Below are 23,781 nucleotides of genomic sequence, written 5' to 3' on the forward strand. Positions count from 1 at the left end.
AAATGCTATAAATGTTTCTCACCCTGACTGGGTGACCAGAACCCAACAAAATGTTGTATCATCCTGAAGAGGTTAATATTGTGGTAATGACTGGATGATTGCATATTATCCCACTTATTATACAGGTACATCCCAAATAAATAAATAAATGAAATGTGTTATTTGAATTGAAATGATTGTATTATGTGAGATGAAAGAGTTCACAGTGTGCCACATGAGTTGTGAAAGACTATCCCAGTGTGAGAAACTTGCTGCAAGGGACAGCAGTCAAATAACCGTTAAGTGGACATTGCCCAATCAGAATTAAGTTTTTGTATAATTACCATTAAACTGATCTATGTCGCTGGTAACTGATTTCTTTCATAGCTGGGTTAGATTCATAGATTATACAAGATTTGATCAGCCTGTCTGGGTTTATTTTGAGATTTGGTTAAATTGTCAAAAGGGGCTTGCACGCTTATAGCATCTTGCTTTAAAATCATTGTCCTTGACAACAGACACAAAATTATTCTATACTCACTTATGCGCACCCATTGATATTTTTGTTCATTTGGACAATTGTGTTTTAGCAATCCCAAGAGTTTAAATTGCAGAATGAGTCAGCATCCACCACCTACGATCACCTTTCTTTATGGCTGGTTAACTATTAATGAGTTCAGAGAACCCTGAACTTTATTCCCTAGTAAACCCTAAGAGACATTATGAGCTTTAGAGCCGAGATAGTTACAAGCTACTGGGGAGAAGAGTGTAAATTATGTTTGCTCTATATGTATTGTCAAAGACAAAGACAGTTTGAAGACACTCATCATGGTTCTGTCAAATAAGAAAGCTAACACTGCTGAAAAACAACATGAAGTGTCTGGTTGAAACGTGATGGCGAACACTGTGTTCCACACATATTCTCAGAAGACCTCCACTCATTTATTTAGTAAATACACAGTCTCTGTCTCTCTCTTTCTCCAGGCCCCTGGGAAGACAACCCAAATCATGTTGTGGATCTCACATTGATTAGCTAATTAGCTGTGGCAGATTTTCACTTCAATCGCCTGTGTATTCGTTTCAGCGAGGGGTGTGGGTGTGTGTGGGTGCGTGCAGATAGAAGGGGTGTGTCTCCGTTTAATGTGCTGTAATGTCAGTTGGACAGGTCTGTGGGGATGGTTGTCATTTTGCTGTTTATTTACATGTGAATGCACAATTTATATTGGTACCACATGGTATTTTCTTTTTAATCACATTGCAAAAATATTTTCTTACTCTGCATTTTTGTCTTGTTTTCCAGTAAAAATATCTTAACATCCTTAAAACAAGATATGTTTACTTAAGAAGCAAAATGAAAAATGTAATTAAAGGAATCATTCATCAAATTTTTTTTAATTCTGTTATAATTTAATCAACTTCATGTCATTCCAAACCCATATAACTTTCTTTCTTAAGTGGTGGTCACACTACACTTCACGTTACATTCACTCCCATTCAAACATGTCCGAATGCGGGAGACCGGAAGCGCAAGCTCATGCTAAGAAATTTCATATTACGTTGCGTCACACACTGACCTCTTGGCTCAATTCAAAGAACACATATTTCAAAGCTGTGTGCTGGAAAGTGAGTAGAGGGCATATTTTAAAATTTTTTATATAATATATTATTTGTTATTTTTATAATGTTATTTAACAAAAGCAGGAGCTCTCTCATGTGAAATCCTATCCTGGTCTGTTGCGTTGTCCAAAAAAAATGCGAGCACTCAAAGCGTAGTGTAAGGAGGTATTTTATTGAATACTTGCCCAAATATATCATAAAAGTAGTCCATGCAACATCATATTTCAAGTCTTCTAATGGCATACAATAGGTTTTGGTGAAAAACCTACAATTTAAATCTTTTTCAGTGAAAACCTTGACATGAGTGCATGAGAGAAGCTTGTTCGCAGTGGCACGTGTTTAACTTGCGCTGTTTAGCACTGAAAACAATGCTTTTTCTGGTGTGAACGCGCAAGCTTCTGTAAATGAGCTTCTCTCATGCACAAATCTCACTGCAAATTGATTTCTTCAAAAACAAGGCTATATATCTTAATATATAATTTTGCTAGTAAGTAAATTCTTATTGTTTTTAAGATGTTTAGATTTTTTAGAATTAAGTAAATTAGTTTTTGCAGTGCAGAATTGCTTACAAAAAACCTTCACTGTCTTCATGGTCTCATGGCAGGGGATGACAAATAAAATATGCTACACTCGGTGTTCTTTTCATGAAGTGGGTGAGTCATTTTGGTGGGCTGCTGCCTCACCTTACCTGTCACAATGCTTGGATTATACTTTAGCCAGAGAACAGGAAATTAAGGTATTGTTCTCTGTTGCTTTATTGTTACTTCACAATATGAATAGTTACAGAATGAAATACAGGAATCTGTGATAATGGAGGCAAGAGTGCACATCAGTTGGCTTTGTACTGAGGGTGAGTGGTTTCATTGCTATATTGAATGCTTACATTTTTTTTATTTACCATTTTTACAATTTTAATCATTAATAATACTTGACCCATTTGTATTTCCAGAAGCCTGAGTAATTATACAGATGACCCTGGAAAGTACTGTGGTGGTAGCATGGGACAGTTATGGTGTCAGATAGTAATACAGTGATACTTTGGTATATACAATGGTACTGAATGATTACCATATTCAAATACCATGTTATTTACATGTACTCCAAGGTTCTTCAAACAATACAATGGATTAGCATCTCACTATGTTAAAAAACATTTCACAACCATGGCACTTTTATATAAGTGGAGCTGCTTTGATAATCCCCAAATTTCTGTTGGTAGAATGTCATGGACACTGAAGCCATAACTTCTTCCCATTGAATAAACTCATTGTCTGCTGTGTACCCTTTTATTGACCTCTGTCAGATCCGTTTAAGATTCCATGACCATGCTGAAAAGACACACGTTTGTGCTGCTTGGAATTCCTGAGAAGTTCCATTTGAGTAATCAGAAAAACAAGTTATTCCGGTTTTGGGAAATAATAGCGTGCCTAGTTCAGAGAGCTATACTCCCATGTGCCTGAGAATGACAAGCCCGCCCGGGTCATGTGGTTTGTGTCTGTTTAATAGCAGGGCTACAAACTGCTGTCATTCAGGTTGCTGGTCTGGTTGGGATGGCCGTTGCTTCATGCCTGGCCGGAGCCATTTTTATGCATCTCTTGACATTAGTTTGAAATACAAAGCTCCTCTACTCCACCCAAAGCCGGAATATTGTGAAGGTCTCTGTGCTGTGCTCATGTAAACCCAGTTCTGTTTGAGTAACCTTGGCTTGTAATTTGTTGACCATTTTCAACTGCTGTTTGGATAATGGTTGAGTTGAATCTGGTGCCCAGCGGCAAAGTTCAGCCTACATGTGACGTGGCCCTCTAGCATGGGATGCTGGTGTCTCCACTGGGCTTCTTAAACCTTAAATGAAAATTCATCAAAAAGTCATGTTGCTCCAAATCCATCATTCTGCCTAAAATCTATGTTTAACTACCCAAGCCAACAAGACTTTCGGTTTTCACCCGAAAGACTACAGAAGGTTGACCAAAAATCTTTTACTGGTGCTCAGGATAACTATGGTGGTCCACTAGCTAGAATTCATGGTGGTCTAAGCTCGTCATTTCAACAAGAAGAATATAGATAAAGTGTGTGATGTGTAAATGACCACATGTGTGCTTTTCTGCATGTGAATATGTTTGTGAATGTGTGTGTATACTGAGTATTTGCTCTAATAATCTGTGCACACTCTGCTGGGCTTGAGATTGCTGCTGTGTTTCTCTGAAATAACGATGCCCATTGCAGAACGCAGGTCACTGCAGAATAATTGCTGGAGGACTGTGGGAACTTACTGTGATCTGATACTCAATGTCTGAGTGGATCTGTTCCATTCACATTCTGTTAGCCCTGGGTCGGCTTGTATAGATATTTAAAGGAGAGATGAAGGCAATTGAAATAATGTACAGAGTGGATCATTCAGCTTATTTAACTCACATTTTTAAGCCCATCTGCCATTGGTCAAACAGATTGTTCTGTCCCAAAGTTACACAATTGGTTGAGTCAATTTCACTGTGTCGAGCTGGTTGGGACTCTCAAACAAACAAAGTTTTGATAGGTGTTGAGAGATGAAATGTAAGTTCCCTGCAGTTATAAAATTGTTCAGAAAATATCATTAGACTGGTATGCGTTAATAAACCCTCACTATTCCTACCACAATCAACTTGAATGAATGAATGAATGAACGAATAGGACTGCTTTGGCATTCAAGATTGGTTTAATCAAATGTATTGAGCATCTGTGCGTGCGCGCGTGCGTGTGTGTGTGTGTGTGTGTGTGTGTGTTAGAGAGAAAGAAAGAGAGAATCTTGTGAACAGGAGGCATGAAGCAAATGTAAAGATTTCACAACCCAGCACTGTGTCAGCAGAGAGTCAGAGGGCACCTTAAATATCCTCTCTTCTTCTCTCTCTCTCTCTCTCTCTCTCTCTCTCTCTCTCTCTCTCCCTTCTTCCATATGTCTCTCTTATGCTTTCCAAGTAGCTGACTCCCCTCTGTCTCTCCATGGCTTTATTTGTCAGTTCTGCTGTCATTGTAATGCCCTGGGTTCTTAGCCAAAGCTAGCTGTGCAGCATAACCTGTCTTGTCCCTGCCTGCAATCCTGCCACACACTGCTACCCACATACTATTGGAGACGTCTGTCCTGTGATGTGTGCATATGTTGATGCTCTACAGCATGTGGGGCTATTTTTGCAGTAGACACATAGAATGTGTCATGAATACATTATCACAGTTAGTGCGATAAACAACACACAATTGTGCAAACAAGGAATTTGTTTACTGTCTACTCTTAAGGAGCTAAAGTAGTGCTAATTGCCTTGTAAACTTGGAGTAGCCCACAAGCTGTACTTTTGAATAATCACCTACTTTAATACATATCGTAAACTTGAAAACCACCAGTTTTAACTGCAAATTTCTTTTTGTTAGACATATGGTGTTCACATAACAAGAACATACTGTGTACTTCTCACATTGGATCCATTTGAACTTCAAAGCAATCACATTTTACTACAAAATGGATCCGACAATCAAAATGGATTTGACATACTAAAGTAATTGTATTAGAAAGACTCGAGATTTTTGGAATTAGTACGAAAAGATAATTATATTATTTGGTGTAAGCCTTGTCCTACATTTCAGTGCTCAGATGTTGCTTGAACCGTCAGATACTGTCGGAGGCGATGACGGCAGGGGAGAGGAGCTTACATCCGCCCAGGATGGGACCTAAACTGGTGGAGATGGGGTGGGATGGTGGGTGAAAACATGGAAGTATGGCAGGCTTATACAGCGAAAGCTGTATTGCGATTGGATGAGATGCTTGATAGAATGAATCCTAATATCTCCCTGCTAGAACTACACATATGCTTACATTTTTATCAGAAAGACTTGAGATTTTTGGAAATAATACAAATGGAAGGATACTTATATCATTTGGCAAATGCCAAATCTATAGAGTGCAAGTGTAGAACGATGTTGTTACTCATCCCAAACTTCCTAAGTCATCTAAGGAAGAAGAGCAGCTGGTGTGCCTTCTTCACTACAGCCTCTGTGTGGATGGACCATGTGAAGTCGTCAGAGATGTGAACTCTGAGGAATCTGCACCGGTGTTCTGTCAATAGAGATGGGGCTGTGCCTTTGTCCAGTCTCCTGAAGTCCACCACAAGCTCCTTGGTCTTGTTGAAGTTGAGAGAGAAATTGTTCTCCTGGTTCCAGCATGTTAGGGATTGCACCTCTTCTCTGTAGGCTGTCTCGTCATCATCTGTGATCAGGCCTACCACGTTGTGTCATCTGCAAACTTGATGATGTTGGAGCTGTGTGTGGCCACACAATCATGGGTGTAAAGAGAGTAGGGCTGCAAGTAAAGACCCACCGGACCCCTCGGTTCTCCCGATGGCCAGTCCTCCCCTGATCGGCCCCAAAGTGCGGTGGCCCACCGGGAAAATGCCCGGTATGCCAGATTACCAGTCCAGCCCTGTTTCAGCCCTAAAAAAGAGTACAGGAGTGGGCTGAGAATGCAGCCCTGTGGAGCTCCAGTGATGAGGTTCAATGAAGTAGAAATATTGCTGCCCATTCTGACCACCTGGGTCTGCCTGACAGGAAGTCCAGGATCAAGCTGCACAGCAAGACCAGAGCCCGGAGCTTGACATGTGTAGAGTGAAAGTGATGGTATCATCAGTTTAGCAGTTGCCAGGGTAAGAAAACTGTTGTGGATCCAGAGAGGCAGGCAGCAAAGAGCAAATGTTATCTCTAACCAGTCTCTCAAAGCATTTGCTTATTACGGGAGTCAGAGCAACAGGACACCAGTCATTTAAGCAGGTGATTTTAATTTGCCTCGGTACAGGCACAGTGGTGGACGTTTTGAAGCATGTGGGAATGGTAGACAGGGAGATGGAGAGGTTGAAAATGTCCATAAAAACACCCGCTAGTTGGCCCGCATATGCTCTGAGGACATGGCCTGGGATGCCGTCTGTACCCGAATCAAGTGTAGAAGATGTTAAGAACGTGTGGAAGAGAGGCAGCATTTTTGGGAGTGTCCGTGATGTTACTGATTCCTTGCCACAAGCTTCTGCTGTTGCTGGTTTTAAACTGTAACTCCACTTTGTTCCTGTACTAACGTTTTTCTGCTCTGATGGTTTTACAGAGAAATAACTGACTTTATTTTTGCTCCTGCTCATTCCCGAAATAGGGAATGTAAGGGATAGTAACAGTGATCCAAAGCCCGTTCTCTTAGTGTGTTGCATGCAACATGCTGAGAGTATCTTGGTGTTATTGTCCTTAAATTGGCTTTGTTAAAATCCCCTGCAACAGTAAATGCGACCTCAGGGTGTGTGATTTCCTGTCTGCTTATGTTCCCTGGTTCCCTTGCCTGGTCTGTATTGGCTTGTGGGGGAATGTAATGCTTGTGTATTATTACACAGCTGTAATAATAACTGATGTGAATTCCCTCGGTAGCCAGAATGGTCAACACAGTAGCGTGAGGTATTCCAGATCAGGGCAGCAAATGGACTTCATAGAGTGCACATTCCTTTGGTCACACCAAGTGTTGTTGGTAATGAAACATACACCTCCTCCACTGCTTTTCCCTAAAAGTTAATTAGGTCTATCCGCATGGTTCACGGAGAACCCCGTGGGCTTGATAGCTGAGTCTGGAACATCCACCGACATCCAGGTCTCTGTGAGGCAGATAAAGCAGCAGTTCCTCGTCTCTCACTGGAAGTAGATTTGCACCCTTAGCTCACAAAGTTTGTTGTCCAGTGACTGAAAATTTTACAGTAAAATGCTGGGTAGCGGGGGCCAGCTAACGCGGTGTCTCAGTCTGACGAGGACGCCAGCTCTCCTTCCCCTTTTCTGCTTTTGAGGTCACGGTCGGGTGGTTCAGACAATATTTTGGTCAATATCCAAAAGTGTTTGGCTGTCATAGGCAAAAAACAGACGACATCCAGAACAAAAATGCAAGAATAAGTTGCAAAACAAACAAAAAACTGCAGCGTTGTATCGGAGCTTGTGACACGGCTGCCCTACTCTGCACCATCTTGTGCTGTTTCCTCAAACACTGAGTAAACAGAACAATATTTTTGAACCTAAGCTCGGTTCCTTGCATGTGTGGCCGCCATGCAGTGGAACGCACAGTCATCTAACATGACATGAGAACCAAATACTCTAGTAAAATATTTTCCAAACAAAGTTTGGGAGGAGCTTGTTAATTCAATCTGACCAACCACATCGCCAGAGTAAGCAGATATAAGCAGTTGCTTACCTCGAAGATGTCGCTCATACTTGAACTATTTACATCAGATGATGAAGTCTCAACTGTACCCGACACTTCACAACAGCTCAACAAGTCTGGGATCATCTCTCCTACTCCCCACACCACTGCCCATCTGATACCCTACCCAAGAAACCTTAGAGACACCTGCAATCCTCATTCCTTCTCAACCAACCAATACTGCTGGAACTAATGTTTCTCTCTGGGCAAACATGGCGGCGCGGCGCCAGTGAAGTCTCTCCAACCACTGGACACGTGTTACTATCCCCGCCCCCGCATAGTTCCTGCCTCCTTCTGCTCTTCATCCTCAACCTTCTATTGTAAATCTACTTCCAACAGCCAAACCTTCAGCAAGCTTACCCCATCCTCCCAATACGCAACCAGCTCATCATCTGTATTCAGGAAATTCCCCCATTCCTATCTGCCATCCTACCCACTCCTCCAAGACAGCTCCTATAAACCCTGCGTGAGACTACCTCAGCTGGAGATTTCCGCATCGTGCACATTCCCCCCACACCATACCCTCCTTCTGACTATTACACTAACTTTCCTAATTTCGGAACCAATCCTAGTGTGAGGCTGCCTCCGCAACTGGCTTTGTTTCCAAATTCCACATCCGTTCCAGCTCGGCCCACCCACATTTACACTCCAAACAGCCATGACACTCACTATTCCCTCAAACGCTGCCGCTATGGAACCTCCACCAGTCTCTAATCACCTTTGCACTCAAATATTAACAAAGATTCAGAACCTTAGCTCCAGAAGTGAACCCGACACCAACCTCAGTTCCTCCCTGTTCAGAACTGAGGTCCTAAGTCAAATCCCCTCATGACCTGCTCTTCGCAGATGATAATAAACGGGTAGTTTTGAGATTTTGGTTCCAAAAACACCTAAAACTTGTCCTTCTCAAATCCAGCATTACAGCAAACTCATACTTAAGCCACTTGTTTTGTATAAGCACCGCAACCACTAAAGCCCAAAAAGGTCTGCCCGAGCAGCATATCCATTCACTGGGCTGCTGGTCATCCACAAAAAAGGCGCATCAATCTCTAATCAGCTTATCCATCTCTCAAAAGAAAAACTCTTTGAAGTTTTAGGGTTCCAGCCCACACATAGCCAGTTTGGGAGTATCTCTACCGCTACATCTGGAGCCCTCCCATTCAAATTGCTGCGAAGGCCCTCCTGCATGCTACAAGGGCCATCCCATCCAGATGCTGCTAAGATCTCCCCAGCCAGACCAGGAGCCCTCCCATTTGAATCTCCTTGAAGACCCTTCCCTTTAAGTACGTTTGGGGCTCTCCCATTCTAATCGCAGTGGGGGTCCTCCCATTCGGACACCACGTGAGTCAACTTTTGTTTATGTGTATTGCTCTCCCGTCTGATGCGCTGCTCCACCATACGAATGCAGTGAGGGCCCATTTGATTGAAGGACATGCTCGCCTGATCCAGCAGCAGCCGGGCCCCTCCCATCAAACAACTTGTGTCTTTAGGTGACTGTGACGATGAGGAGGGCATGGCCGGGCCATGATGATGCACGGCTGGTGCTGAATCAGCTGATCATTGGGAGAGCGAGATTAAGGGGAGCTGGAGGCACCAGTTAGAGAGAGAGAGAGAGAGACACACGTGGCCACGCTGTATGTGTGTTCATCTTAATGTTTATGTTCTATGTTGATTTAGTTTATTTATACCATTAAAATTTCTATTTCGTTCAAGATTAAATATTGCTGCTTAAAAGTGATATTGATGCAGTATAAAAAGAATGATGAATAGGTTATTGAGAACATTGATTGCAGAAAGCCTAGAAATGTCCCAGATTTTCGCCTAAATGATGACATCCTGTGTGAGTCTCCTATTGTCTCATATTTTAGCGGTGAGGAACTCAGGGATATGGGAACCATATGCCCCTAATTTTGTTTTGTTTTGTTAAACCATATCATTATTTTTAATAAAAATGGAAAGTTTAGAAAGTTCTAAAATGAAATGCTTACAAGGAGGACACACTTATGATTCATACAGAATTGACACCTAGTAAGGTGGAGACATATTGGTTTGCCTCCTCTGCAGCTTGTCTTAAACAAAGACCTAGGAACATATAAACAACCGGAAAATTGACCTAAGCCATGCCACCTTACTGTTGCTAGCTGATAAGCTTTCCTACTAGCACTTGTTCTGCAGTGTAGTGAGAATCACCTTGACACTAATTGAAATGAACTGAGCCTCACACAAGACACCAAAGTATGTGGTGATTTTTTATCACACTTCACTTAAGGGGTATGCGATTATTAATATCAGATTGCCCCTCCTTCCATCCTCAGGGCACCAGCTAAGTAGTTTCACCTTATCAGTAAAATAATGATCCAAATGGACTATTCAATAAATTAGAAATATGTAAATTGGCGGGAGCTTGTTATCTGATTAATCTGAAGGATTCATGAGTTTCGGCTTAACACTTTAGAAATCTTCTGTATCATCAACACAAGGAGCACACAGTTGTATTAAAATGTGTTTTATTTACAAAAATATAAACAAGAGTAACTAAGAAAAACTACAAATTGGTACAAATATGCTAAAAGATCAAATAAATGAATTGGTAAATAATGTGCATAGGATGGAAAGATGCAAGTGGTTGAATTGGAGGTAGCAATGTAAAAGTTTGACTATTATCTTATGAAAGATAAGTTGCTGTTTCTCACTTAATGAATTGAAAACCTTATTCCTAATTAAACAATGCAAAGATTATTTGCAAGAAATTTGATACACAGGTTACATAATCTAAAGAACATAAGGAAATTATAAACTGATAGTAGGATGTAGTACACAGCCAAGGCCTCTGGAGGGAAGTTTGGATAGTTATATATTTACGTTATGCTTGAGCGATCGACGAGTTTGGTGATGGTAGCATCTTCCACTGGGGTTCAGGGCCATGTTACAGTTGGGAAGGAGCTTGATTCAATTTCAACTGTCTTGGATATGAAGGGGAAGAGGAATGCTTATCTCCTGGAAGCACAGAGAGGGTTCTTGCAATCTGGAATGCACAGATTATGTCAGTGCATGCTTCATTTACATTTACATTTATGCATGTGGCAGATGCTTTTATCCAAAGCGACTTACAGAGCCCTTATTACAGGGGCAAACCCCCCAGAGCAACCTGGAATTAAGTGCCTTGCTCAAGGACACAATGGTGGTGGCTGTGGGGATCGAACCAGAGACTAAAAACATTGTATGATCTGTTATCCTTTCTCTGATAGAGTGAGACCAGAACAGAGAAGTGTTATAAAAGTGAATCCTGTTAATGACTCTCTGGGCAGGGACTCAGGACTAATTTATACCACCATAGCTCAGTTTGTGTGAACTATTGTTCTAATTGAACAACTGCAATTTACATAAATTCTGTGAACAAACACAAAGTGAATGTGAACAGTTGGTGTCCATTTTAGGAATAAAAGTTTGTGTGTGAAGACTTGTCTATGTGGCTTCTTTGTTTCAGCTTTTTCCAAATGGTAATTTAATGCTGCTTCGAGAGGTCTTGAATAATTTTTGTGGTCCTTCTCACCACTGGTCTTAGGGGGGCAATGAGAAGTGTTTTCCAATGTGTTGGAAGATCGTTCCTGCCTTGTGAGGGGTGTCTGGTAGTTGTCCGAGCATCTTATCTGATGGCTGCACTTGGCATTTGTTTGTGTTGGTCCTGCCATGATACAATCAAAATGGAACAACTCTTATTTGCCTTGTAAGTTTGAGAGGGGCTCTGGCATAAACTGGCTCCTGGAATGTCATCTGGTCTGATTGTTCACCACATCAGTTTAAAACATTGACTTAGAAGCAATTGGATTGAGTAAAAAGAAGTCAATAGAAGTGTCCTTAACATTTCTACAATCTACTCAGTATAGTACTGTGAATTCCTTATTATTGCCTCTATGATGACCTGAATTAATATGTGAATCAATTTGTGAATTTAATCAAAAGTTAATTAAAATGAATTAATATACAGTACATGTACAAAATACGGATGTTATTAAGTTAAAAATGAACCGGTTCAGCATGACTTCACAGCACAATGAACCCACTGATCGTATGACCCCAATGTGTCTTTTAAGTGGTATGTCCTGTGTGTTTTAGGGCTGTTGGGCTGCAGACGCTTCAGAGGTTCAACTCTCAACTACAGTTTATTGCTCCTGGAGGAGGAGGCAGACATGCTGTATGTGGGAGCGAGAGGGGCTTTATTTGTCCTGCAGGCTAGTGACATCTCCAGCAGCTCACTGCGGAATGTATGTACTCCCAAACACACCACTTAATTAGAGAACTTGCAAGGCAGCACCATGTTGATATTCTTCACACATTTTGTTTTTCTATCTCTTAATCTCCACAATTTTCTGCAAGTAATTAAGCCCGAACCACTTAACATACAGACCATGCTTTGTACCTTCATTGTTTTGTAGATTTCAGCAACAGGAGGACTGTGCTATCCAAAAATAGATAGTTCTCCTATTGCTGAAATAAACCAAAGTAAACCTAAACCTAAACCAAAAACGTTTTACTCTAATCTTTAATTAATATAAAATGTATAAAGTTTGAAAATCTTTTTGAAAATTGTTAGGAACTGTTCACACAATATACTTTTTGCATTCAAAATTAGCTAGATATTTTTCCTCCAAAAAAAAAAAAAAAAAAAAAAAACAATTATATATATATATATGTGTGTGTGTGTGTGTGTGTGTGTGTAATTACTCTGTATTTTTGTATTTTCCTTATTTGTGTTCCTACTATTAATCAGTGACAAACGCTACAATTTGGCTCTGCGAAATAGAGCAGGAAGTTGATTTTCCAGGAAAGCAATTTTAGTCTTGACATTTCAAGAATATTTGTTAATCTTTTACTTGGACAGATTGACTGGGAGGCATCAGACGAACAGAAGCAACAGTGCTTGAGGAAAGGGAAAGATAACGAGGTAGGTCAAGGTCTCATCAGTTGTTGTCATTATTACCTCTTGTCTAGTTACTGACCTAGACTTCCTCACCCTGACAGACGGAGTGCTACAACCACATACGTTTCCTCCAAAGGTTCAACAGCACACACTTGTACACTTGTGGCACGCATGCTTTCAGCCCTCTGTGTGCATACATTGTAAGTAACTATGTAACTAAGTAGCTGCCATTTTTTAAGCTTCTTGACATCTTATTTTTAGATGAAAACCTTCAGATTTAGGACAGAGTAAATAACTTTGTTGTGTTTTGCCAGGATGGGGGGCAGTTTAAGCTCTCGTCGGCCTTCGAGGAGGGTCGAGAGAAATGTCCATATGACCCCAACAAAGGATACACTGGACTGCTGATTGGTATGGCATCAAAGAAGCAATACACTGTATATTTGTTCCTTAGTTTTTCTTATTAAAAAAAATTTCTTATAATATTAATGATATTTAAATTGTTATGGTAAACATTCTATTCCGCTATATTGTACCTCTGTTTTTCGTAGATCAACAGATGTACACAGCATCTCAGTATGACTTTCGGAGCTTTCCAGATATCCGACGCAACTCTCCGAATCCCACACTGAAAACAGAAGAGGCTCCCACTCAATGGCTACAGGGTCAGTTTACAGCAATACATTTTATTTGTACAAATATTTTGTCCCACACCATGAACATTGTGTGTTAAATGTTTGGTCCTCAACTGATAATAGGTTAATAGAATTGTTAATAGAATTGTATTAGTATTGTATTATTATAGTTTTGTTACATTTTTTTTCTTAAACTTTTCACTTAAATTGTTATGCTGATAATACTGTATAATGTGTAATGAAAAAAATCTGTATTAAATTAGAAATTAATGTAAAATAGAAGCCTTTTCACTAGTGGTCTCAGACATTTTGCCCACACTGCATGTGTTTACAGAGCTAAAACTAAATTGGTCATTTTAATGTGCAACATTATAATACCAGCAGCTATTTTTGGAGTAATGCACTAACAGCAGTCTACTGTCCCTTGCAGAGGCTGATTTTGTGGGCTCAGCATTGGTGAGAGAGAGTGTGAGCAGCTCAGCTGGAGATGATGATAAGATTTACTTCTTTTTCACGGAGAAGAGCCAAGAGCTCAGTCCATACTTCAGCCACAGCAGAGTAGCGCGTGTTGCTCGTGTGTGCAAGGTATGAAGCTCCCATGTCTTCAAGAGGGTGTTGGTCAGACAGCAAAACAACAATTTTGTTGTATTTAATTTGAACAATTATAACTATAGAACTTAGTGTATACTTACATTGAAGAGCTTCTTGAGTTTGTTTTAGAGCACCACCACAAGTGTTTAATTCCAGCAGTGTAACAGCTTTGCCTTTGGAACACTCCGTATTTGAAGTGTGGTGTTCTACAGGTTTCATAATAGGGTTGGAAAGCAGCATTGTTGCCAGGAATCTGACTTTAACGGCTCCATTCCCATGAGACATGTCTAGCTCTACACACTCACATCAAAGTGCCAATCAAAAATGTCTCTAACCTCACATCTTGTAGACTGTTTTTGTATGTATTCAGTGTGCTGCTCAAGGGTCAGTGCATATAAGCAGTTTAAGTGTTCGCAACTAGTACACTTCAGACTTTGTCTCAGACATGGGGGAAAGGTCTGAAAAGTCAGGATTTTACTGCATATTTAAATTATATTTGATGTTGTTAGTTGGCCTAGAAAATGTTATAGTACCCGCCCACTTTTTCAGCTGTCTTGGTTCTTGGTTAAAGGGATTTCATAAAAAGGTTCCTGATAAAATAGTTCAAAGGCATGAACCAAACCAATCAGCTCCGAGGTGAATCGCAACATTACATATTAAATTTGACGCTAAATAGTATTTGAAAATCTGACAAAAATACAAATGTTAAAAATTGTGTACTTACCATCTTTCATGAGGAAATACAATCCCATGAAGCATTACAAATGATGTAAAATGCAGTGTAAATGACGTAAAAAAACAACAACAATATATTTCAAGTTTCAAGCAAAATATTAATATATATACAGTATATATATATATATACCTGTATGTACTGTAGTTTGAGAGTGTAGGGAGACCGACTTGTTTGTGCCTCATAAGAGTGCATGGTCACAGCAGAGCTCTTTAACAGCTGTTTGTTTACCAAGACTCACTGACGTGAGGATCTTTGCTCTTTATCAACGTGGGAAGTGTACGTCTTCAAGAGAAATTTTGCATTTAAAATGTTTTTTCTAATTAAGTTAACATGGACTAGTTGCTTCAACAGAAGTATATAACATTGATTAACAACCTCGGAGTCTGTCTAATTCTGTCTTTTTGTATTTATAAGTTATAGTTAAAAATGTAATCAAATACAGAGAAAATGAATGGGATTTTTACTCTCTGGAACCTGACTGTTGCGCTCTATTGGGATAGCCATAATTAAATGTGCAAAAAATAAATAAAAATTAAGACTTGCTAGTCGCTTTATATATATATATATATATATATTATTTTTAATGTAATTCTTTAGTTTTTATGTATTTTCTTCAGACTGATTTTAAATGTTTTAAATATACAAAAAGATCCGAAGTGCATTATCATACCAGTGCCAGTGCATTGTGCACTGGTTTCACATGACCATCTGCTTCTGAATTAAAGGTTATACAGTATAATGTTATTGTTATTACTGGAAACTGATTACTGGAGAAACTACCATAACAACTGCCGTAAGAAGTTTTGGGGTCCAATCAAAGTCATTCCTCGATTAAGATTTATTCTCCTCTTGGAAGGCAGCATGGAAATGTCTCCCTGACATGGGGGATTCCTTATATACAGAAAAAGTAATCCAATTTAGCTCATTTCCCCTTCCCACAGTCACACTGGCAATAATGTTTCCACCACTCATGCCAAAAACCAGAAGTCACAATCTCTCTTGTACTGCTGTTTTGCAGCAATCTTGCATTTTTCTTAAAGCCTAGTGTTGAATTTATATGACGTTGGGCCTTTTCTAACTAGTCTGATGTATTATATTTTCCCTATCAATCCTTGTTTTTAATACTAAACGGTCTCCAGATGTAACCATGAAATAAAAAAATAATACAATAATTATAACTGAGAGAATTTTTTTGGAGTTGTGTTTATAGAATAAAGAAATATAAATATGCCTTCAGGCAGTAAAAGATGACTTAGCAAGTGCCCTAGAGAGCGAATGGGTGAAATAAATGATATTTTTTCAAACTGTCTCAACTCTTATTTTCATCTGGAATCTTCTTTAGCAACCTATGATTTTTCTTTTTCTCTCTTGATTTTATAGAGCGATAGAGGAGGTCTCCTCACCCTACAGAAGAAGTGGACCTCCTTCCTGAAGGCAAGGCTGGTGTGTTCTTTACCTGACTATGAATTTCACTTCAATGTGTTGCGGAGTGTGTTTTTGCTGGAGGGTGCCCGCTCTCAGGACTCTATTCTCTATGGCATCTTTGGCTTGGAATGGTAAGAGCATCCGAATGTTGGGGACAGTCACTTTGGTATTGATCATGTTTTGCTTGAAAAGTGTGTTTGTGCAAAATTTCTTTCAAATAAATGCCACTTGGTTTGATTTTTTTATATAATGCAAAACATTCATACACTTTTAAGTGTGGCATAAGTGTCCAATACTTCTTTGGGCCTCTGTGTCTTTTATTTGCAAAACGGACCTGTGGTGATTAGGGAGGAGCCGAGCGGCGTCTCCCAAATCTTTTCACCTGCGTGCCACACCGGTCTCGTGTTTCAGCGAGGGGCGGCGGGAGTACTTAAGAACAAGAGATAGCGGCAGATGGGAGAACGAGAGAAGCTGTTTGTGTGGGTCCGCATGTCAGAATTGCGAGTGCTGAAATGCAGCGCATATGTTGAATGTAGGAACACTGAAAAGTCTTCGACAATAAATGTCTATGTACTCTGTCAACCCTTTTCCCAGCTTCCTCCTTTCCCCTCATTGAGTGTTACAGGGCCACTTATAGATTTGCAGATGTTTTTGATTAACTATGTGAGATTGCATTGTGGGAAACCATTACATTTAACATCTGTCAAATGATTGACGTCACTTCTTCTGTCCTTTTATGGTACTGTTATCCTCAGCAGAAGAGCCATGATCTACAGTGCTCTCAGGTAAAACTCTTGAATGAATCAACCAGACATTTGTAATAGAAGTAAACCATCTGTCTAACATTATCCTGGCAGTTGTGTGAGGAAACTTGAAGTGTTGCATTGCCGAGCAAGTAGAGTGGCATGCAAATGCATCATCAGTCAATACTAATTAATGGATTCTGCCAGGACGCATCATGTCATTCTGCTATGACTGGGTTTGTTGAAATAGATTTAGTGTGCGGCCTGTCTATTAATAAATTCATCTATCTACCTGGACACACTCCTCGCTTTGGCTTGCTCCTCACCCAGGTTGCTTACATCTTATGAGTCTTTTACTCATTTACAGTCCGCCAGGTTCATCAGAATGAAATTCGCTGACACGTTCTCTTGCTGCCTGGAGCACAAGTTATGTTTTATTCATAAGCAGGTTTCATTCTCTCTGGAGATCAGAGGATCTACTCCGGACAAGTGCAGAGGAGCCCCTGAGCTAGGCTTTGACTTGTCATTGATAAGACTGCAATTTCCAAAATCTGGATGATTTTTGTACTGGCAGATTGTGTACTTTGAAGCTTGAGGACCACATTTCTGTCCTTGTCAGCATGACGGTTGTGTCTTTTGTGTTTATTGTAGTCTCTGCCTCAGATGGCCGCAAACAGATTGTCCACAGTCCATTCACTGATTGTCTGATGCATATTGCATACAAAAAAGGCAAGAGTTGGCAGATGTCACAAGTTCAAATCTCATTGAAAACAGGTTTTGTAGTCAGTCTGCTTGGAGTCAAAGTCATGTTTTTTTAGGTACCGGGTTGATACAATAAACAGTTTTGTGGAAGATATGGATTTGCCAAAGTTTGCCTGCTCTGGGGCATTGAATCTTAATAAGATATTCAGATGTTTTTGTTTTTTGAGGCATTTAGTAACTAGACATCCACAAGCAGAACTTTATATTCCACTGTACTTTATTTTATTTGTACTAAATAATCATACAGAAATTGTAATCACAAAGTCTGTACACTTTTTCCGACACTCCATTATTTGATTTTTTTTCATGTCAGTCTGTTATTGTGGTATAATCAAAAGTTTCAAATAAACCAGATTCTAAACAGCACGTAAAACAAAAACTGTGGTTGTTTGCTTTACATATAATTATCAATATACCTACATTTTTGCAAAATTATTTCAATGTGGCTCCTTGTATTGCAACAGTTTCCTTTTTAAATAAATACTAGAGCTACAACAACAGTTATTTTATTCCCTTTCACACAAATCACAAGTAAAAGGGCAGATTATCAGTTTATAAACACTTTTCACATTGATCCTCACACAATGGTATATTATGACATCTATATTTTTTCTTTCATTTTTTATTTATTTCTCCCTAATTTGGAATGCCCAATGCACTCTTAGTACTCGTGGTGGTGTAGTGACTCACCTAAATCTGGGTGGTGGAGGACGAGTCTGAGACCATCAATCCACAAATCTTATCATGTGGCTTGTTGAGTGCGTTACCGCGGAGACGAAGCGCGTGCAAATGCGAGGGTCGGACGTGTGAACGGTGAGCTCTGCGCACTTTGCTAGTTTGTGCTATTTCACTTGCTAGTGAAATTCCTAGACGAGCTCTTCTGTTTGCTCGACATAACAGGCCATAAGCTGTAAATCGATCGAGCTTACAGGGTTCCAGCTCGGAGATCCACGGAAGGATACAGGCCCCCATCAATTCTGGCCACATTTCTGAGATCATCCGATAAAAATCTAATGTTATGCATGGTGAGGTCTAAAGGAAGGCTTTCTTGGAAGAACCACAACATTTTCATGTTCCCAGACTTTGCTAATTCGACAAGAGAGAAATGTGATCCATTCAAGGAATGCAAGAAACTCTTATACCAATGGAAGGTCGCATTTGCGCTGATGTTCCCGGCCAAATTGAGAATAGATACTAAGGATGGCCGCAAAATATTTACATGCCCACAGCAAGCATTGTCCTGAATAAAGTAAATGACTGAGTAAGTTATCTGTGGTTCTCATGTTACAGCCGAGCTGAACATTCACTTGACCGTCCGTGGAAACTGGCTCCTTCTTTGTTTCTGTTTGTGTTGGTTCTGCCTAGCGGCTGGAGTTTATTTTTTGGAATAACACACCTTCAGGACAGTTTGTGTAAGTATCTGCACGTTCTTTGTATGTATGCCTCCTAAAACAGTATGCCAGTGGAGTAGTATGTCCGAATCCATAGTATTCATTGGACAGTAATCGAGAAATGCCAAGATGACTACTCCTATCACACAATGAATCACGAGCTGAGGAGACATCATGTTCAAATGCTGGATTTAAAACAAATGGCGGAGAACCGCGGGGCGGAAGGCTGTTTTCAACAGTAAGTGCTGTATAGACAAAGAACGTTGCTCATTGTGCTTAAATGGTGCTTTTTTAACTGAACTTGAGTGGATTATTTTCACAGTTGTTGTTGTCACGCCATATATTCTGGTCATGGGACCATGTGTACATTCCCAGATGTTAGTATGTCCGAATTCTATTTATACTACCTCTTTCATACCTAAAGAGCATACTGTTTTACCGGCCGAGAAGTGCGTTTCTCATTAAATACAGTACACACTGTTACAGTATGCAGTTTGGATGCAGGGAGAATGATCTCATAATTTGGTAACTAACTGACTAAAATTTCTTATTTCTAAATATTTCTTCCCCAAAAGTACTAAGAGAATTGTTAATGGAACTGTTAAAGAATCGTTTAATTCCTTATGATTCCCATCCCTATCATGTACTGCATTGCAAGTCTTCTAAAACCCTTGGATAACAAACAGAAATAAAAAAATGTCACTAATTTAAAATATTGTCGCATGGACAAATTTTTCTGGTACTTTTAATTTTTATTTTTGATGCTTTACAGCCCATATTACAATCTACTTTACACTGTGTGGAAAGAAGCAACTTGGACATAATCTATTAACTACTTTAATGTTTCATGTAAAAATAAAAATGATATGGGTTTTGAAAGACAAGGGGTTTGAGTTGAAATGACAGAATTATTATATAACTGTCTCTAAGCTACTATTGAAAACATTCTTTTCCCTGCAGTGTGGAATCTTTTTGCAGTCATTGCTAATAAGAGCCCTTTTTTCTTTTTTTCGCTATGTAGTATCATATCAGTTGAGGAGCTTTTTCTTTGTTCTTGTCTTGCCCCCTTCACCAATCTCTCGATCGTACCTCACTAATCTCACACACTTTTTGATAAATTTTGAATACATTTTTCTTGTTGCCATGGTTACGCAGTGGGCTTACAGGGGTTTTATGCTGGCATGCCAAGACCTTGAGAAACAAAAAAACAGTACAGTCAGAGAGACTCTAATAAAGCCACTGGAAACAGGATGAGCTGCAAAGTGCTCACACCTTGGCTTATTCACTGAATGCACCTTCTATTCACAAATTTTCATTGTGCTGCCTTGAAATATATACTCAAGGGATGGCTGGATGTGAGTGTTCAATGTCTCTGCATTGGCTGAAGGATTTACTTGACGTCATGTTGTGTTGGATTTCAACTCTTCTTTGTACTAATACTTTGAAAGAGTAGTAGAGTACTAACCAGTCTCATCTTTTTTTCTTTATCCCTTTAGTTCAACCTCTTTCTCTTCATGATTATCATTTGATCAACCAATAATTTTTTTAATATTGGTTTTATCCATGTTGTCATAAGTGATATAATAGTTGTGGGTGAAAAACAGATCAATATTTAAGTCCTTTTTCCACTATAAATCTCCACTATCACTTCCACATTCTTCTTCTTTTGTTTTTTAGTTATTCACATTCTTTGTGCATATCACCACCTACTGGTCAGGGCTGGTCAAAGGTGGAGATGTATAGTAAAAGAGGATTTAAATATTGACCTATTTCTCACGCACACCTATCATATCACTTCAGAATATCCAGATTTAACCACTAGAGACTTAAGGATTACTTCTATGTTGCCTTTATATGATTTTTGGGGATTCACAATTTTGGCCACCATTCAATTGCATTGAAAGAGCTGAAATAATCTTGTAAAAATCTTCATTTTTGTTCAGCAGAAGAAAGAAAGTCATCTTAGATGGCATGAGCGTGAGTAAATGATAAGAGAATTTTCATTTTTGGGTAAACCAACCCTTTTATGGAGCTATTTCTACCTGACAAAACCCTTAAAATCGTGTTAGTTTGTGTAATTTAATGTAGTCAGGTTGATTCAGTGAGGATAAATAATATTTTTGAATAAAATCAAACCAATTTTTACCACACAAAGCACATTTTTTGTTTGAAAAAATGTCAGTGTACTAACCAGTGCTTCTTTTTCAGGAAAAATTTAAAAGCCTCTGCTATCTGCCAGTACTCCATTTCGGACATCCAGTGGGCCTTTGAGGGGCCTTACATGGAGAGCACGGAGGACTCCAGCCCTAAATGGACCCAGTATATGGGGAAGGTTCCGGAACCGCGACCTGGCTCGGTAAGACCAACAGTAGCTGTACAGGATTACAGCTGTACTGATCCCCAGTTTCATTTTACACTGGCATTATAATCCTTTTCTTCCACTGCAACTCTACCTGCCCGCTGACTGCGACACTGAAGTCAGCACTCCGTAGGTGGAGCTGCAAAACTTCTCTAATCGCTGTTTATGTTTTGGGCACAAGTCTCTGCGTCAAAGAGCACAGTGAGGTACAGATAAAGTGTCAACCTTTTTTCTTCCTGAAATCAGACACTGATGAGCAATTTTGTAGAGTGCACCCAAAAGAAAAGGGGCTTATTTCATCAAAGCTAATTGCCATGGAGATTAGTAGCAGGCAGAAAAGCTTTGCTGATTGGCTGCATAATGATTTTTAAATCTGTGACATTTGCAATGAGCGAGTCAGTATGTAAGTGAAGGTTAATATTACAGTTTTGAATGATGTTTGGAAGTTCTCAGAAATTAAAGGAAAGATAGAGTTAACTTTTCATTCCCTGGCCAGTTTTAAATTTGTCTAAATAGAATATGCTGTCTTTGTAAAACATTTGGTTTCTTTAAGCCTTTCTTCAATAACACATGAACAGTTTCTGTAAGATAAATTAATTGGTGTTTCAGTACTGAATGTCCTATATTCTCTGCTTTTACATAAGCAAAATATGACAGCATTTATTTATCTATTTATTTTATATATTACCTGCAATTCTTTGCTCATTCTTTCCATTGATCTCCAGTGCATCACAGATCAATTTAGAGCAAGAGGCATCAACTCATCCACCAACCTACCTGATGATGTGCTTCACTTTGTCCGTCGCCATCCACTCATGTACAGGCAGATCCGTCCACAAGGACAACGCCCCCTGTTGTTGAGGAGGAATGTGGACTATACTAAAATTGCAGTACACAGAGTGACGGGTCTAGATAGTCAGATATACCACATGCTCTTCATTGGGACAGGTGTGCTATATTGGCCTGCTGTTAGCAAACACTACTTTTGAGAGTTTAATTGTACAAAAAAATCTAGCATCATACATTTTTGTGTGACATCAGTGTCCAAACTCTTTTAGGGTCCACTGTATATGTATATATTTACAAGTGGTTCATGAAGGCAGCTCTTGTAACATTTTGTTCATAGTTGAACTGGTGTGATACTGTGGTGTGTTTATGTTTTGATTGTACAGATGAAGGTTGGCTGCAGCGGGCTGTGGTGGTCAATGGTCAACTGCACATCATTGAGGAAATGCAGTTGTTTGAGGAGCCCCAGCCAGTGGAAAGTATAGTCATCTCTGAGAAACAAGTGAGAAATAAATCTATGTACATTCTGTAAAAGTTTAATACAATAAAAACGTATACAAAGTGTTGCATCTAGTTAATTTTAATGGCAACAATGTGATTCGTACTACCCAATTGAACCTTTCTTCATCAGATGAGTGTTTATGTGGGTTCGCCCACCTCAGTGGTACAGATGCCCTTATCCACATGCAACAGATACGCCTCCTGCTTTGACTGCGTGATGGCGCGTGATCCCTTCTGTGCCTGGGATGGACTAGAGTGTGTGCAGATTACATCACACAACAGCAGGTAGGAGTGCATGTTAATGGATGCTTTCCCTTCTCAGCACTTTAATGAATTGAGTAAAAAGGTAGCATTGTGTTTGACATCATGTCTTTTATTTATGTTTACACCATGGAAGCACCTGCTTGATGATTCTTGGATACAGTTAAGTATCTGAATAATAATTAAAACATTTATAACATTTCTGCAGAGCCAATCTGAAGCAGGATATTTTGAATGGAAATAAGGGCTGTGATGAATCTACAGCAGATGGTATGAACACATTTGTTTTAATTGTCGGTGTTGAGGTGGTGTTATTTCCTAAATCTGTGTATTCAGTGCAACCTCTTAATTCCTTAATGAGTCTCACAGCTAATGGTAAATGTGAGATGAAGTAGGTTTAAATAGCTATATTATATAATATAAGCTTCATTCATTGTATAAATGGGCTATTAAACAAATACGTTTATTATGAAATTCATTGCTATAACTGCATGTATGCCCTACATTATAAAAATAACTTGGTTTATAGGTGGTTAGGGATAAGAAAATATTTACTTTGTGTGGTTCAAAAGTACTTATTACACTAGAAACAACATGTATGTTGAGACAAACTATAATGTTGGTCTGACAAAACATTGTTTGAAAGTTTTAAATAGTTTTAATTGCTTGAAGTTATACATTTTACAGGTTTAACAGAAAGAAAGAAAGAAAGAAAGAAAGAAAGAAAGAAAGAAAGAAGAGAGCATCTTAAAGTAGATTAAAGCTGAAGTTTGAAATTACGAACATTCCAAAACAGGCTTGTAGCACATTTTAACATTCTGTCAATGTAATGTAGTCTA

The 23,781-nt window shown here is 39.3% G+C and overlaps 1 protein-coding gene across 2 annotated transcripts in view; it reads left to right on the forward strand.

The window, feature by feature from the left end:
* Nucleotides 1-23,781, forward strand: part of LOC127617932 (semaphorin-4G-like) — a 46,540-nt gene that overhangs the window by 14,446 nt on the left and 8,313 nt on the right. For both annotated transcript variants that reach the window (XM_052090110.1, XM_052090111.1), the window contains exons 3-14: nucleotides 11,951-12,099; nucleotides 12,717-12,779; nucleotides 12,857-12,955; nucleotides 13,070-13,163; nucleotides 13,304-13,417; nucleotides 13,818-13,972; nucleotides 16,095-16,270; nucleotides 21,244-21,391; nucleotides 22,120-22,342; nucleotides 22,567-22,682; nucleotides 22,812-22,966; nucleotides 23,151-23,212. In XM_052090110.1, coding sequence (XP_051946070.1) covers nucleotides 11,951-12,099; nucleotides 12,717-12,779; nucleotides 12,857-12,955; nucleotides 13,070-13,163; nucleotides 13,304-13,417; nucleotides 13,818-13,972; nucleotides 16,095-16,270; nucleotides 21,244-21,391; nucleotides 22,120-22,342; nucleotides 22,567-22,682; nucleotides 22,812-22,966; nucleotides 23,151-23,212 — 1,554 coding nt within the window. The remainder of the gene's footprint in view (nucleotides 1-11,950; nucleotides 12,100-12,716; nucleotides 12,780-12,856; nucleotides 12,956-13,069; nucleotides 13,164-13,303; nucleotides 13,418-13,817; nucleotides 13,973-16,094; nucleotides 16,271-21,243; nucleotides 21,392-22,119; nucleotides 22,343-22,566; nucleotides 22,683-22,811; nucleotides 22,967-23,150; nucleotides 23,213-23,781) is intronic.

Source organism: Xyrauchen texanus, chromosome 24, assembly GCF_025860055.1.
Source record: "Xyrauchen texanus isolate HMW12.3.18 chromosome 24, RBS_HiC_50CHRs, whole genome shotgun sequence".
Lineage (NCBI taxonomy): Eukaryota > Metazoa > Chordata > Actinopteri > Cypriniformes > Catostomidae > Xyrauchen > Xyrauchen texanus.